This window comes from Sphaerodactylus townsendi, linkage group LG05 (assembly GCF_021028975.2).
Source record: "Sphaerodactylus townsendi isolate TG3544 linkage group LG05, MPM_Stown_v2.3, whole genome shotgun sequence".
NCBI classification, from domain to species: Eukaryota; Metazoa; Chordata; class Lepidosauria; order Squamata; family Sphaerodactylidae; genus Sphaerodactylus; species Sphaerodactylus townsendi.
The window spans coordinates 64123233-64141425 of record NC_059429.1 but is presented as its reverse complement, the minus strand read 5'-3'; the positions used below and the strand labels follow the sequence as shown (position 1 = coordinate 64141425).

The 18193-nt window shown below is 40.8% G+C and overlaps 1 protein-coding gene across 1 annotated transcript in view; it reads left to right on the top strand.

The window, feature by feature from the left end:
* The window catches only part of C8A (complement C8 alpha chain), a 49597-nt gene that overhangs the window by 19332 nt on the left and 12072 nt on the right, over positions 1 to 18193 (top strand). Inside the window, exons 4-7 of the mRNA XM_048498040.1 lie at positions 5232 to 5373; positions 8622 to 8811; positions 9763 to 9963; positions 12734 to 12974. Coding sequence (XP_048353997.1) covers positions 5232 to 5373; positions 8622 to 8811; positions 9763 to 9963; positions 12734 to 12974 — 774 coding nt within the window. The remainder of the gene's footprint in view (positions 1 to 5231; positions 5374 to 8621; positions 8812 to 9762; positions 9964 to 12733; positions 12975 to 18193) is intronic.

Sequence of the window (18193 nt, the reverse complement as noted above, 5' to 3'; positions counted from 1 at the left end):
CCCTGAGGAGATTTTCCCTCCAAAAGTTCCAGCTGTCATGTATGCTTTGCCTGAGCAGCCCTTTGATTTGTTAATATTGTGATGCAGTAGTGTGAATGTAGTGAGTTTATTTTTCTCCCTTTTTTGTTTGCCCATCTTTATAACTTATAATGATCAGTGAAAGTGTTCTTCAGCTGCTCAGTTTAGGGCAACTCTGTCAGGTTTGACTCAGGTCACTAACTTACTGTCTTCAAGATATTACATTCAATTTATTTTAAACAGACATACAAACACCAGTTTTGGTGACACTGTATTCAGTTGGTTTTACTATTCGGTTGAACAGATCTTCCTTTTACCCTCAGGTAAGTATTTCAAAAACAGTTTCTTAAAACACTAACTTCTAGACAATCCTCTCCACTAGATATGTCTAGCTCACACATTGTTTCAAAGAGCAGGAATTCCAGCAAACCATCAGAAAGCCAATTCTTTTTTCGTAATATTAAAAATCCCACATCTCATAACCTTCACTGCTTATGAGGTTTTTCTCAAAGTGAAACAACCAAGCAACCCATGTGTTTATTTAGTGTCACTGTTCTTATTTTCACCAAGGACATAGAACAGAGTCTCCTTTTAATCTGACTCTTCAGTTTCTCAAACAGAGTTAGAACCAACTTAGAACTGAGCCCAATCAGCACACACTCATTTACTCTGGCAATCTGATTAGAACTCCCCTTCTATCTCCTCAGACAGGTTTTAGAATTCTGCCTTTCACAGTCAGCTAATAGCAAGCAGCCCTGATTTAACTCCTTGTGGGCTGCATTACACCTGCAGAAAATAAGGCTAAGTATTGATAATCATGCCAAGGGCCATGCATATGACCATGTGTTACCCACACAAAGGCTTTCCTACTTTTTGCTCAGTATATTTCGACCATTATGAACTGAGTATCCATTATGAACTAAATATTGAGCTTTTTGTCAAAACTGCATATGATTCCCAGGGGAAATGGTCTTTTTTTTCTTTTTTAAGAAGGAATATCTTCTGCACCACTGGCTAAAGCACCAATCTGAGATGGTAGGAAGCTGCTCATAAGGCTGGTTCCTGTGTTTGTTCTTTTGATATAATTACTATATCAGAAACATCACTATAAACTAAGATGACAGAGTTCATTTTTATAAAATAGCAGCAGAAACTTTTAGGGTTGCAGGTGCTTTTAAAGAATGGAAGCAGGGATCATAAACTCATCGTAGAAGTTTAGACAAAGTGAACTTGACAAGGTGAAGTGCATACTGGATTCATAATCCATTATTTAGAACAGAAGAGGTCCTAAGGTTGCCAACCTCCAGATGGTGGTTGGAGAGCTCCTAGGATTACAAGTAATTTCTGGGCAACAGTTCACCTGGAAGGTGTGCTCTATGGTGTGCTCTATGGCATTATACCCCACTGAAGTTCCTTCCCAAACACAGCCCTATGCAGGCTCTACCACCGAAACCACTAGGAAGTTCTCAACCAGGGGCGTAACGAGGCAGCCCTGGGCAAACTGTAGCCCTGGGCAAAACCTGAGTTGGATGCCCCCCCCCCCCCCATGGGCGGCCACTCCACCACGACCAATTTCTTTTTGCACCAGGACATTGGTGCCTGCAGGGGGTGCAATTTTAGACATATCAGCACCACAATTTCAGCATATCATCAGGATACTGTCCTTATGCTACTCCCCAAGTCTGGTGAGGTTTGGTTCAAGGAGTCCAAAGTTATGGACTCCCAAAGGGGGTGCCCCATCCCCCATTGTTTCCAATGGGAGCTAATAGGAGATGGGGGCTACAGTTTTGAGGGTCCATAACTTTGGCCCCCCCGAACCAAACTGCACCAAACTTGGGGGTATCATTAGGGCAGTCTCCTGATGAGACCCTGAAAGTTTTTAGACTGTGCCTTCAGAAATGTGCCCCCCCCCAGCCTGCAACCCCCATGGACAGCAATACAGAAAACTCAATGCAGAACAAAGATTCTTGGGCAAATTTCTGGGATGTTCCTGCAGGGAGCGCATTTTTTGATGTATCGGCACCAAAATTTCAGGGTATCATCTGGAAACTGTCCTGATAGGACCCCCCAAGTTTGGTGCAGTTTGGTTTAGGGGGTCCAACGTTATGGACCCTCAAAGGGGGTGCCCCATCCCCCATTCTTTGCTAAGGAGATTGGGGCTACCCTTTGAGGGTCCATAACTTTGGACCCCCTGAACCAAACTGCACCAAACCTTGGGGGTGCCATCATCTCCAGATGATACCCTGAACTGAATAAAGGGATACAGTGCCAAATCCTAGCATAGCACTTCAAAGAGAAGCTCCATCCTTGGAAAAAAATACATACAGGCTCAAACCCTACCCCCATTAAGGAAATACCAGTTTCAGATAAAAACATCAAATTCGCAAGCAATAACAAGATCTGCCTTACCAGTTAAGGTTGGATGCTTCAAATAATCAATCCCTGTTTGATATATTTATTTCCCTTACTATGTCTTCTCCAGAATTAAGACCCAAACAGATTGGCACCATATAACTAAACTTCTTTTTCCAATTGCACCATAAACCTTGTCAAAGGAATAACCCATACCGACAACTCCCCTGCTTTGTTCTCTTACTGATCAACCAATCACATTTGAATCTTTTCACTGCAACCCACTCTCCTTCTATCTGTACACTTTTGGAGTGAGTATAAAGTTAACTCCAAGAATCTGAGATTTGTTCCAGCTCTTGGGTCCCCAACTCTGCCATGGGCTCCCACTACTGGCTCCAAACACACAGTTGACAAATTGTCTTGGGGGAAGGTCTTTGGATCTGTGCCACACACATCCCCACTTTACATGTGGGTCCTCTTTTGTTTTCTGGATATAGTGGCTCTTATGTCTCTTCAAGACTGGTAAATATCACCCTTCCCTAAAACTCTATTCAACTGCTTCCCTTTCCCTCCAGTTAGCTCTTATGTGATTTGTGTGTATATGCATAGGGAAGAGTTTGCTTAGGATTTGCAATACTTTTATTTTATTTTTAATCTCTTAATTAAAAGTATTAATTTTTTTAAACAACTGCCTGTTCATTTGAGAGTTCTTTTTTTGGGCAATCCCGGTATACAATGATTATTGATACCGGTCACCCCATTTTGCTCTGTCTGTCTCCAGCTAATTCCCCAGTTTATGTGGAGACTACCTATTCATGGGAACAAATGCCCATTTTATTCAATGGGGCTTAATCCTAGGACAGTGTTCTTAGGATTGCAACCTTGATGTTCTAGGTCTAGCGCAGGGGTAGGGAACCTGATGGGAATTGTAGTTCCTGAACATCTGGAGAGCCGCAGGTTCCCTACCCCTGGTCTAGCGTCTATTCTGGCCAGGAAGAAATCAGTAGTTTTTATGTCTTCAGTATAGCTACAGCTTGATCTGAAAGAATGTTTCAGAGCAAAAGAAGGACTCCATGTTCCTTTTCTTTAGAGTCTAGAATGAAGAAAAATTAGAGGGGTTTTGTATAAGGCTAGCCACCTCTTATAATTACAGCAATTGACAAACATTAAAAAGAGGTTTGTTTTTTTTTACAAATGGCCAGTTAAACAACCCTATTATCTATGTATGTTTAGCAATTCATTCTTGAATAGATGGTAATGTTGTTTGTTCTAGTTATACATTGGTCTCAGTGATTGTCTATCCAGCATCTAATAAATGCCAAGCTACTAGGATATAATGAAGTGTGTTTCACTTTCATGGATAACTACAGATAGTGGGATATAAATGATCAATAGTGAAGTTTTGAATACATAAAATATATTAGTCACCTTAAATTGGGTGGCTCATTCTTGAGCAATTGGGAAGTGAGTGGTGGATTTTTTTAAAAAACCCAACCTGCAAAGTTTAATTGTAAGATCTGGAAAATAACCCCTCCTTACCACCTTGATGGCAGAGTGTGGGGCCTTAATTATAATTCCATTTTGTGATAGCTCTGTTTAAAGCTTTACCAGTCTTGCCACATTACTGGTTAAGAAGGAGCATTTCAGAATGCATACAAGTTCTGTGAATTATTACTCAAGCAAAGTACTTTTTACCCCCTCAGTATGTTATAAGGCATTAGGAATTTCAAACCGAGGATTCTGGCAACAAATCCCAAGTCCTACCTTGATGGCAGAGGAAACTGTAAGCCTTGTGGCCAGAAAATGGCATTGCAACATTCATCCACACAGCTATCCATGCAAAAAACCAGTAGGCTGGCCCTATAAAGTTGCCAAATATGGCCTACATTCTGAGCAACATATGACTTTGGTACAGACCAAAAAGCCTCACCACCAACTTAACCATCCCCTTGGCTCTGGGTCACCAGACCTGACAGGGACTGAAATACAGTTGCAGTTTCAAAGTTGTTACGACATGCAGTCCCTAGGTCTAAATGCTTTTCAGGGCCTTTGTTTAAGGAGGTGTTTCATTTAAAAAAAAAACAAATATGGCATATAACTCTTTCAAAATAGGCATTGTGTTGCTCCTCTGCAGAGCAAAAAGGATCCTAAACATCAAACGCAGAGCTAATTCTGAGCTCAGCTTAACAGAAAAGAAAAACAAAGTGCTTGTATTATGATGATGATGATGATGATGATGATGATGATGATGATGATGATGATGATGATGATGATGATGATGATGATGATGATGATGATTAATTCAATTTGGTATACCGCCCCATCCCCGGAGGGCTCTGGGCAGTGTACAACATCAACATAAAATGCAATAACAAGAAGGGCAAGTAAATAACAACCAATAAATACCTAACATTAAGAACTCAGCCCCATAAACTCTAAAATATTAATTTAATTTAAAACAGCAATTGCTACATGAAATTGGCGTCCCGCAAAACCCTTACTTAAAAATCCTCCTAACGAGGGAAGAGGGGGGCACGGTGGGTCCCAAAGATGTAAAGAGACCCCCACAGGAGAACAGAGGGGGCACAATTCAGCGACTGGTCTCTCCAAAGGCCCGGTGGAACAACTCAGTCTTACAGGCCCTGCAGAAATCGCCGAGATCCCGCAGGGCCCGGACAGTTGGAGGGAGAGTGATCCACCAGGCCGGGGCCAGAGCCATACTAAGCAAGGACATGCAAGATCTGTCCCAAATTATCTTTATGGATTTGTGTAAGTGACCATTAAGTGTAGCTCTAGGTAGTTCGATGAAACATGGACTTTAGAAATGGATAACCAACAAAAAATCTATATCTGTACTGCAGGCCGTTGCCTTAAACGCCACCTTGTATGCAATGGAGAGCCAGACTGCAGAGATGGGTCTGATGAGGCTGATTGTGAGGATGCTGAAACGTTCTGCGATGACAATCTGTACCCAATCCCAGGGATCAGTAAAGCAGCTCAGGGGTAAATTGCAATTCTTTACTTCACTGTGGATCTTTGCGCTTTGTTTCAACCAGGGACACCATTCATCTTCCTCTACTGACTTATGTTATTGTTCAGCGTAAAATATATTTTTCAGAAGCTTTGAACCAAGTTGGCGGGAATTTGCCTTAGAAGCACATCCAACTCCCTTCCCTCCATTTTCACAACATAATGTATGGAGTCGAGCCAAGAAGAAGGCAACACTCAGAGATATAGAAAGGGGTTGAGTATCTATGGCTGTTATTTATTAAAATATTTATATATTGTATTGTCTACCAAATTCATCCCTGAGGTAGCTTACAATATTGCAATAATTAAAGCATGTAAAATGTGACATAAAATAACAATAAAAGTCGACTTATACCTCAGAACAGTAGCAACTATAACAGCAATGGCACCATCAGCAATGTCATATAATCAAGAAATAGTTTTAAAACCACCAATAAATAGCTTTAGAGGTAATCAGCAGAAAACAAACAGGTAAAAGCAGGTAATAGCAGAGAATTTTCAAGGGCACTCTCATTTGTGCTAATATAACACAGAGGCAGATAGAAGGGGAAAAATGACAGAATGTCAAATAAACAAAAAAGCCTAGGGGAAATGCTACAGGATCTGAAGGCAGGCTCTGCATCATGCAAATAGGTGTGGGGAAAGCATTTTGTGAATATGGCGCTGCAGCACATAAGGCTGATGCCATCCATCTTAATTCAGAAAATAGAATAAGAATGACCTCAGCTGATGGCCAGATTCATATGTGAATAGGTGGTCTTCTAAAACCATGGTCCTAGGTTATACAGTGCTTTGAAGATTAGAGCCAGCATTCTGTACAGGACTCAGAAACAAATCAGCAGTCAATGAAGATCTTTTAGAACTGGATAAAAAATGTTCTCTATAACTTTTACCAGTCAGCAAACATCTTGCCATATTCTGCACCAATCAAAGGTTCTAATCAATCTTCAGAATTAGACCCATGTAGTAATATAACTTAGATATAATTAGGGCATAAATAACCATGGTCAGATCCTGCATCTTCAGCAAATGCCACAACTGGCACACCATCTGAAGCTTATTGAATGTATTAAACACAGCAAAGATGATCTGAGCCTCCTCCTGAAAATGCAGATCAAGCATTCTCAAACAGTGAACTTGCTGTTTTAGGGAAAGTGTAAACCCATTCAAAATAGACTGATTCCTCACTTCCTAACTATAATCTTGCATGGATTGAGCTTCAGTTTATTGGCTTTCCTTAGTGCCTCCAGTGTCAATTCAAATGATTCACCTTTTTACCTGATTCTAGTGAAAAAAGAAATAGATTATGACAATTCATGCCAAATTTCTGGACAATCTATTACTGCAGTTTTACATACCTGTTAAACAATGTAGAGGCCAATACAGAACCCTCTCTAGCATTCCCTGAGTCTGTTTCTGGTGAAGATAATCTGGTGAAGAGGGTTACAAAGACAGTTTAATTCCAAATCAAAGTCTAAAACTTAAGTGAAGTAGATTCAGATAATCTGTCTCATCCAAGAGCTCCTACAGTTGCCCACCCACTCCCTAGGAAAACTCTGAATAGAAAAAAAAATAGGGGGTCAATTAAGGAAGGGAAGCATAATGCAGGAAGAAGAAAAAATACTGTGTATGTCTTGACAAGGTTGGATTTCACACAGCATAACTATAATGTCCTGAGGATATTATAAAAAAGAGTCACAGAGAATCTCCACAGCAGCACACAAAATGGTGGACACAATTGTGAAACTGACAAGAGCTCCATGCAGCAGGAAGGAAACAAGATTCTTTACTGCAGGTAACACTTATGTTGTGGGAACACAAAATGTCAAACTATAGATATATCTATATCTATGTATATATCTACATATAATACACAGAATCATAGAATCTTAGAGTTGGAAGAGACCATCAAGCCCAACCCTCTGCCATGCAGGAAACACAATCATAAGAACATAAGAACATAAGCCGACATATGTTCATTCTGCCTCTGTTTAAAAACCTCCAAAGAAGGAACCTCCACAACTCTCCGAGGCAGTGAATTCCACTGTCGAAGTTCTTCCTAATGTTTAGGTGGAAAATAGTCAGTTACAAGCTTTAAAATGGGAAATTTAAATCCAAGTGACATATTCAAATAGTCTTATTCTTGTTCAGACACACAAAAAATGAACATGTAGAAATAGAGGAAAAGGTAGGCAGACAATTGAACTTTTGTGATGAACCAGACATATCCATTTTGATTATGTATTAAGCAGCCCCATCCAAAGCCCTTGACAGTGGGTCATGGCACCACTGCAGCGCTACCCTGCTGCCTTTAAGAGGGCTTTCTGGTGGTGTAAGGAGCAAAAAATGCAAAGAAAAATCCTGTTGCCAGAAAGCCCTCCATAGGGCTTACAGGACATATGTCACCCAAAGGGTGGCATAAGTTCAAGGGATAGGGTGCCATGCTTCCAGTCCTAAAGCCCAGGTGCAAGTTGACTAACATCAATTAAGCTCCCAGGAACATCGCCCACCCGCCCTCCCCGGTTACCATCCAATTGCAGCCCCATTGTGACCTGGACTTCTTAGTTTTGTGGAGGCAGGGTTGAGTGATGGATGGTCGCCAGTGTGTCTGCCTCCTCTGCCAGGGAAAGTATCCCAGGGAAGACACAGCACAAGGCCATACCACTCCCTCAAGCCCTTCCCCTCACCCAGATGTGGTTGTTCATTGCACAAATTGAACCTGCACCATTTTAGATTTCATCATGCTAAATGTTCTTGCTAAAATGAATGCAATTTTGACTTCACATTCGTTTCCTGTTGCACATGAAAGGAGTGTCCATAGCTCAAAAAGATGTAAACAACAAATGAGTTGGAAATACCAGCAATGAAAATACACAGAAAGAAATAGTGTACAATAACAGCATAGCAAAGGCTCCTACTCTCTCACTAATAAAACTATTGATTCCACATTGCTTCAAATCTCTGTCAGCTAGTTCCCAACTCAACAAAAATAGTTCTAAGAGAACTCTTGAGAATTGACCATATAACTCTGCCTTAGTACAGAGAATCAAATCAAGGGTATGCCCTGCCACATGTTTGAGGATATGACACGCCGTTAAAGTATCAGCTTCCTTTTCACCTCAGGGATCTGCCTGTGAAACATTCAAGTAGAGTTGAGAAGCTGATTTTTTTTGGTAGTCGATTGGTACTTATATTCTTTCCTTTGTTGGTCTTTGTTAAAGGTACAATATACTTACACAAAAAAGAGTGCTGCTGGTTTATGATCCTACCTACTATGGGGGCCAGTGTGAATCGGTCTATAATGGAGAATGGAAAGAGCTCAAATACGATGCTGCATGTGAACGCTTGTACTACGGGGATGATGAGAAATATTTCCGAAAGCCATACAATGTTCACTTTTATCAGTTTCTAGTAAGTATTTGCAGGCCACAGTGAACAATTATGCTAAGTATGCTACACTGCTGGACTCTAGCCACGTATGCAACCTTGATTCAGTGTAATCTGAAAACTCCAGTGAATGGAGAGCGCTGCAGGGCTGTTAGCTGGGCTTGGATATCTTTCAGTACCTTTTCAAAAGGGATCCCAACACCCTATCCTTTCCCCCAGCTGAGAAGGACACAAAGGATCCATGTCCACAATAGCTTGCTGGGATGTGCCTGATCCTTAGTTTGGGTGCATTTTATCCAGACACAATTGACTCTTAAGCTCACAGAGGGAAAAAGGGATATCTCCTTATAAAAGCTCACCTCTATGGAAATAATGCAGTATCCATTCAACTGATTTAATTGCATGACATTTAATTGAATTTTGAAAATCCTAAACTGCTTGGTTGCCCCTAATATAGATGTGGCTAACACCACATGCAAGTACATCAAATACTTAACAAAAAATGAAAGTATATGATATCTATAAATTAACCTACAACTGAACAGCTCCTGCCTGTAGACTCTAGTCTGTTTTCAAAATGCTCTTGCAGTGTTTCTGGGAAGTGCACAGGTTTAGATTTTGTTGAGCCTTCTGAGAAAGGTGTTATCAGGCCAAATTAAGCTTCTCTGTAAAAGATTTTATTTACTTTATTTTGATCCAGCCTTTCTCACTGAGACAGGGTGAACTGCAATATCTTTATAAATACTTTATAAATACAATATATATATATAAATACTAACAGACATCAAAAGTCATCCAATGAATAATGCAATAGGACTAAGATTACAAACTATAAAAACAATGCCAACAACAAACAGGCTAGGGCAAGATATACCATAAACAATGAAGAAAATGAATGACAAAGACAAAAGACAATGCAGTAAAATCAAAATGATACCCGCAGTAATAGAACGAATGTGTGTTCTTGCATTTCAGGCACATGCTGATTCTGGCTTTTCTTCTGAGTACTACGATGATTCTACAGACTTACTGAATGCCCTGAAAACAGATTTCTCCAGAAACTTCGGTTTTACAGTTGGCATAAGCCTACCTCCTGTGCCTGTCTCAGTGGACCTAGGTTTTAGTGCATCACTGGATATAGGAACCCTGAAAAATTTAACCCAATATGCAGGAAAGGTAAAAAACAATCCTGGCTACTGCCTTTTATTCCTGTATTGCTGACTTGTCCAATTGCTGAGTAACTAATGTTGGTTTATTTCTCCACTTCCTTTGAAACAATAATAATCATATTTTAATTTGTTCATGTAATTGCACATGTGTGATCATTAGCAAGTCTGTTTTCCTTATTGCACTGAAACAAACAGAAACATTATAATGGGCATGACATTGAATTGCAAAGTAGAACAACACATGCCATCCCACCCCATCCTGTTTCATGGTGACATTAAGTATATAAATGACCAAGTGCTTTCAGGAGTGAACAGGGAGGGAGAATACAAAGCACTGTTTGTCAGCAACAGTTGTCTTTGGGGAATATATTCCATTTCCAAATATATCCTGCTCAAATTAGTACCAAGGATAATGCCATCCTACAAGAAGCTTTTATTGGTAGTTTTAAAAAATCTTGGCAATCCAGAGGGGTAAAAAGAGATGACTTGTTTTTAAAGGGAAAGATGGCATGGTAAATGATTACAAGCAGAGATGTGTGAATAATTTGCACACGATGGAGGGAGGAGAAGGAAGGAAAATGATTTTCCTCTTTGTTTCCCTTTACAACATATTCTCTTTCTCATTCCTTTCCTTATAATTTTGGAGGAAAACAAGGTTGCTGAAAATATCCTGGAATGAGGAATTGGACTCAGTGGAGGCCTGGCACATGAAGTATGCTCCCCCAATCCAGTTTAATCCACTTTCTTTGATTTTGTTTAATGCAATAGAGAAGCCACATTCTTTTAAAACTTTCACATAGAGGAAGCCTGGCATTCTTCGTGATCTACTCTGATCTCCATCCTTCAGTGTTCTTTTCCCTCTAGCCCTGATCTTCCTACTGTCTTCTACATGTGGACACAGGAGGGCATTTGGGGGTGGAGGAAATGTTGAAAGGATTTGAGTAGGGATGCCAGCCTCTAGCTGAAACCTGGGTATCCCCCGAAATTACAGCTCATATCCAGACTATACTCTGGATTCCAGACATCATTTCCCTGAAGACAAGGGATACTTTGGAGAGTGGACTCTATGGCATTTTACTGAGGTCCCTGTCCTCCCTAGGATCTGTTACTAGGCCGACCTATGGTGGAACAAAGAGATCCTGTTTCTAATACAGTGGCATCTGAACACAAATCAGCCAACCCTTGGGGTACCTAGCAGTGCAGTGCCAAAATGGGGAAGCCTATTTTGGGCATTGGCTCAACGTACCTACAAGGAAAAAGATCTATGCCTGGACTTGTCTCCCTCCAAACCAAATTGCATAATGCTCTCTCACACCCTTCCGAACAGGATTAAGTCAACACAAAAGACCTTGCTTTGGAGAGAGATCCCATCTCCAGCCCTGAACTATACACCCTGGTGAAGACAATGAATGGGCTAATGTGCTTACCTGCCCAGTGTTTCTTCCTCTGATGAACACCTTTAATGACTACTTTATTCTGCATTTTCATTGTTTCACAGCTGTAATTTCATCAGCTCACTTCTCCGTTGCAGACACTTTTGAATCTGGAACCTCAGGCTGATGTCTCAACCCATTAGTCCAGCAACCCAACCATTAGGGTTGATGTCTGTCTCTTGCCCTTCCCAGGAAGGGACAGAAATCTCTTTGTCTAGGGAGATTAAAGATCACTCTGCGTAACCCTGAGGGTCTGTTTTTCCCCATAAGAAGCCCACACTCTTAATAGACAATGTTCAGTATCTCTGGACATCTCTCTGCCTGTGATACTGTTCCATGGCACTGTTCATCCACAGCTAAGCACGGGTCACTCAGTTCTGTTCATTGGACCATTCTGCTCCAAGATCAAGTGACTATAACTTTTATTGTCCCTCCCCATATATTCCTCGTCTATTCCAGACCTAGCCCCTCAAAACTGTCTATATCCTAGGACTGTGCGCATGTTCTGCTGTGTACCCCCATTAACCCTCAATAAAAATGGTAAAACTTTATTCACTATCCTGCGAGTTTCCTGCAAAAGCTGACTTCTCAGGCTGGCTACCTAAGGTTAGTAGGCGTAATCCTTGGTATTCCCAGATGTTAGTACAGGACTGGTTGGCACTTCATCAGCCCCTGCCAGCATGGCCAATTGGCCATGCTGGCAGGGGCTGATGGGAATTGTAGTCCATAACATCTGGAGTGCCAAAGGTTCGCCACCATGGACCTAGGCAATCAAGGTCTGGTCTTGCCCAGCCTTTAGCTAAGTCAAAGAATCTGTTCCTGCTAATTCCCCACTCTAAAAGAAAGAAACTTCCTATAACTTGGGTAACAGATCCATCCCCAAATTTCCAGGAATTTCCCAACCTGGGTCTGGCAGCCCTACCCCCCAACCCCCACTGGTGGCGAGAGGGGACCTGTTAATCAGATTTGGTATCTATCTTTATCTAGTTCAAAAAACGTTATCTACCTTAGTTCTGCCTTGACCTGAATAATCCATGCTAGCCCAATTTCATCAGATCTCAGAAGCTAAGCAGGGTTGGCCCTGGTCAGTATTTGGAAGGGAAACCACCAAAGAATACCAGTGTTGTGACGTGGAGGCAGGCAATGGCAAACCACCTCTATTAGTTTCTTGCCTTGAAAGTTGATGGGGTTGCCATCAGTCAGTTGTGACTTGATGGCAAAAAAGCCAGTATATTGCAAGTCTCATTGAAATGAACTGGCATCATAGCCAGCTATGTAGCTTTGCATGGAGGGTACTTTCCTAAAATGTTCAAAAAGAGACTTTTTGCTGTGCTTTGTCTACAGAATGTAGGATTTATACGAGCACTTACCAAAGTACAAACAGCCCGTTTCAAGATGAGAAGAGATGATATATTCCTGGATGAAGACATGCTTCAGTTTCTGATGGAGCTTCCAGATCAATATAACTATGGATTGTATGCTAAGTTTATAAATGACTACGGCACCCACTTCATAACATCTGGAACAATGGGAGGCATCTTTGAATACATCCTTGTTATCAACAAAGATGAAATGAGGAAAAAAGGTTAGCATGATTTATCTATCACTGTAGCTAATAATAAAATGTTAAGTCCCTGTAGGAATGATATAAGCCACCGGAGTAAGCCACTCACAGACAAGACAGAAGGCTCTACCTAGAGAGCTTGCAAAGTATCCAGAAACTTAAATTACCAAAAGAAAAATCCCTTCAGAAACCAGGACAGAAAATGCTATAGAAGTATGGCTTCCAACTTCATGTTGGAAATTCCTGGAAATGTATGGGGTGGATGGAATTTTGGAGAGGAGACAAAGCTCAGCAGGGATGTGATGCCATAAAGTCTATTCTCCAAAGCTGTCATTTTCTCTAGGGGAATTGAACTCTGTAAACCGGAGAGAAGTCATAATTTTGGGAAAACTCCAAGCTCCACCAGGAGATTGGGAGGTCTATCCAGAAAAGATGAGCTATTAAATGCTGCCAGAAAGGTCTGCTTACCTTGAAAAATCCCTGAGAGAGAGATTTTTGGAGATGAGGTGTCCCCCCCTCCACATTACTCACAGGTTCCCTAGTGTGTTTCACCTATTCAGCAAGTCATATATAAATTTTATTTATCTATATATATATAAATCTCTTTGACACACAGGGGGATATAAACTGTTGTCATGATCCAAGAACTCAAGATCATTAAACCACACACTACTTTTTGTGTTCCACAAGTTTTAATTCTGAGGCACATTTTAATTCTGAGGTTTCCTGTAGTTAATATACAAGTTTCCTGAAGGGTAAATTAATAATACCCATGCTGATGCAAAGCACGCATGATGGCACCCCACCAACAAATCTAGACAGGTTCTTGTTCACTCAGAATATGTAAACAATGGTACTTTATATCTGGCATCACTTTTGCCATTTCACACTAGAAGTCTTTCAAACTGCAGAATGAGAGAGTTCTGTTAGTTTAATCTTTCAGCAAATGAAGGCTCGAAGGGTGGCAGGGTTTTGTTTGTGAATCATGTTTATATAAAGTGTCATCTACAGTTGTTTGCATACACAACCGGAGAGTTGGAGCATAAAGCCTTCTCGTCATGAATGGGAAATTTAGTACTATAATAGCTTGACTCTCCAGTACACTAACCAGATTTTTCACTTGTGCAAAGCTATCCATTGTGTTATTAATGCAAGAACCCATATGCCTTCTGTGATACCAATAGACATTAGTAATTCACATTCTCTTTCAAAAGTTCTGGTTTTGTAATTCCATTCTGGTGTTCTCCACCTGAAATAGTAACATTTGAAATATCAGGTTCAGACTTCTGGCTCAGCCAGATAATTCTAAGCTTAGGAAGACTCCACAAAACAGACATGCAGCCTACATTATTCTACAGGACGGTTGCTGGTGTAAGCTGTGAAGTGTGTATAGTTTGCTTTTTTAAATTTGCTGAGAATGCATTCAAAAGCAAAAACAAAATCCATGCAGTGCCATTTATTGGAACTAAAAAAAATGACACAAAGCATTGTCCAATATTTTGAGCTCACTAGAATTCATCAACAGTTTGGAGTTTTTAAAAAAATAAATGTTACACAATGGAAAAATAAAATGTTTTCCAAATGTTTTGTGAAAAAATGTGTGGACATCCTACAGGAAATGTTTTACTTTCCAAACGCAAAATGTTTTATTTGTGTTGTGAGGAAAGGGCCTATGTGTTTCAGTTTTGTTTTAAAGGGGCAAAAAAAACCCCTAATTTGCTTTATGTATAAACAGATTGGCTTGTGCCTATCATGACATTCTCCTAGCAGTAGTACTTCAAGACACAGTAATGGTCTTAAGTTGCTGAACTGGTACAATATCCTGGCTATCCTTCTGACCTGGTGTAACATTGCTTCACAACATTGCTTGTGGTGCAAATGTATTTTGCAACTGGGCCTAACCCCCACCCCCCCTTTCCTTAGAACTGAAGCTCATAGGATCAGGTCATTCATATAGTTTTCTTTCCTCCCGGAACAGTGTTTTCTGGGCTGACAAATATAGAGGGATTGTGCCACGAAAAGCTTCAAGAAGCAGATTACCAAGTGACAAGGAAGAATGAACTGGCAAAATCAAGACAGAACCATTCTTCCATATGTTTTGCTTACTGTACTTGAGAGATGCTGTGATTTATTACAAGGTGGCCCTACTATAAGGAGAAGGAAAGTTAAAGTTCTAAAAGACTCAAAAATGTTTCCCAGAAGAGTAATAATTTTCAATTTTATGAGGCATACTTGTATAATTTTCATCTACAGAGCATACCATAAAAAGGGACCACATTTATCATGCTAGTACTGTGGTTATGGACTGAGCTGAGTAAGGAGAATGAAGTTTGCAGTTCAATGAATGTCAACCCTTTGCGTCAGCAGTGCTAATGTCAAAAATCAAATGTTTTCCCTTAGAATTATGGATTTGTTTTCCTTCTTTTTAAAATGCTGGAGATATATAGATCTTATTTCCAGCATGTTGGCCAGATAAAATGCTAAAGAAAATGTACTCTTGGGGGCTTGACATTACAAGCAGGGCCTGATTGCCGCATAAAGAGTCAGAAGGCTATTTTCCCTCTACTCAACTTTCCTGTTGATTAAAAAACTTGTGATTGGTATTTGGACAGCATATACTTATATGCCCTGTACATCAAGCACACTCTTAAACCACAATGTTTATGAAGGAAAAAAGATTTCTTGCTTCTACTGTTCTGTCCTTTCCCTAGTCCCTCCATCACAGATGCTGGAGCAATCAGGCACCCAATTTTGCCTCACCACTGATAAGAGGGATGGATCGATGACCAAAGAACATCAGAACAGCATTTCCGGATCAAACTAGTGGTCCGTCTGGGGAAGCATCCTTTCTCATACAGTAGTCAACCAGTTACCCTGTGGGGCATATTGATCAAGACCATCCCCAAATATTAGCTCCTGTCCAGAAGTTTGTTGGCACTGTAAATAGATGTTCCCTTTATTTACCATGGCTAGTAGCCACTGATAGACCTATCCTCCCTAAATCTGTCTAATCCCCTTTTAAAGTCATCTAAAGCCATCTTTTAAAGGATCATTACTCACTGAATAGTGAAGTACTTCCTTTTTCCATGCTGAATCTATTGCCTATCAACATCATTGGGTATCCCAAGTTCTAGTATTATGAGAAGATAGAAAAGGTTCTTTCCATCCATTTTGTCTGCCCAAGACATGCTTTCATGAACTTCCCCGCATCCCGATCTTTTTTTTGTAAACTGAAGGTCCCAATCTTTTAGCCTTTCTTCCCAAGAAAGTTTCTCCACAATCTGAATAATATTGGATACAGTATGAGAGAAGCCACGGCTGAATGCATGCTAGGGCTGGTGTCTGAAGGAAAGTGGGCAAACCATCAGACGAGTGAAAATGGCTTATTCTGTGCCTGAGTAAAAAGTTGCTCAGACTGAGGAGCCAAATCAGGGGCATATGTTTTATGGAACCCTACTGGATGCCATGTCATCTGATCCCTGCTTAGTGGGGAGTTGCAGTACCATCCTCTGAAAATTATGGTGTTTCTATTTGGCAGATGTCAAGCCAGTAGCCTTCTTCACCTGCAAGTCACTGTGATGCTTCAAAGAATCAGGCGCCAGGTTTCTTCTACTAGTCTCCAGTTCAACTTTATAGTCTACCTTTATGGTTATGGAGCAACAGAAGACTCTTGACAATTCTGTTATTGTACCTACATGCCTCATGCTCCCTTCATGATGCTCACTGTGGTTTGACCTGATTCTTTTTTAAAAAAAAACACCTTTATTTTAATACTTTATCCAGTTTTTCTCCTTGGAGGGTCCCAAAGCAGCTCATGACAATAGAAAAGGTCCTCACATAATATAGATAAGCCAATAAACAAAGAGAACAACAGATATATTCAATTCTTGGGTTGGTGTTGTATAGCTACCTCACTGGAAGACACAGGCATAAAGTATGAGGGGTCACACCCACACCCAACCTTACACCTTAAGATAGGAAGGAGGCTAAACACAATTATGATGGTGCCCAGCTGGAAAGATGTCCCTCAACAACAGTTCCCTTCCCTGCCAGTTGTAGTAGGTAATTTGATAGTATAGCATTGTGTATGCTGTGAATTTTTAAAATTAAAAATCTGAATTTTTTAAAAAGCTTGTACTATCTGTAGATGGCATCACATTTGCACCACATTTACTGAGATATATATACACAAGAGACAGTTGCTCATTCTCTCTCTTGGTAGGCATCTATTTTGTCAATTTTCCTTTGCTGGTTATGAGGTCAGGCAAATATCCAAGGATTAGGCAATGGTAGAATATCAGCTTTGCATAAAGAAGGACTCTATCCATCTACAGTATCTTCAGTAAAAAGTACAGACAAAAACAAAATAAAGACCTTTATGTGTGACCCTGGAGAGCTGTTGCTAGTCAGAGTAGATGATACTGCCTTTTATAGACTAATAGTCTGACTCAGTAGAAGGGAGCATCATGTGTGTTCAAGTAAGAAGAAATGCTTTGCTGATGCCCACCAGAAACCTATTCAGCATCCCCTTCCTCCAGAGGCATAGCTGGGCCAAACTGCGCCCAGTACACAGTGTGTTTTTTCCACACACACCCCATAGCCCCCCATGGCACCCTCCTTCCCACACTTACTTTAGTTCCTTTTATTTTTCTAGTACTTTTTCAGGCTGAAAAAAGCAGCCTCTTCACAGTTCAGGCTAAAAACTGCCTGAGGAACTGTACTTCCCAAGAGACCTTGTGAGCACCAAGGTCTCCTGGGAACTGTAGTTCCTCAGGCTGTTTTTGAGCCTGAACTGTAAATAGGCCGCTTTTGTGGGAAGGGGTGGGGAGCTGCATAAGGGGGCTGCATGTGGGGGGCAGAGGGTCGCAAGGAAAAGGAGGAGGGGCCGAGGTGATTTTCCGCCCCCCAGGCATGCGCCTGGTGCGCAACGCACCCCCCATCCCCTTGCCACTCCGCCACTGCCTTCCCTCCAGTCCATTCTTTCTTCTGAGATTTAACCAGGCATTGCTCACACATTTTCACAGGTAAGGGACTAGATTTTTTTCACATGAAAGATGAGATTACTAAAGTGCTAAATATTGTGACCAATAGAAAAGGCCATTGTATGTTCATGTAAATTGGAGTACTACATATAGCCTTTTCAGCACACTGATGATTCTTCTGAACCCTGCAAATACATTGCCACAAAGCAGGATGAAATTTGGCACTCTTTACAGTAAAAGACCAAGTTAAATGAATAA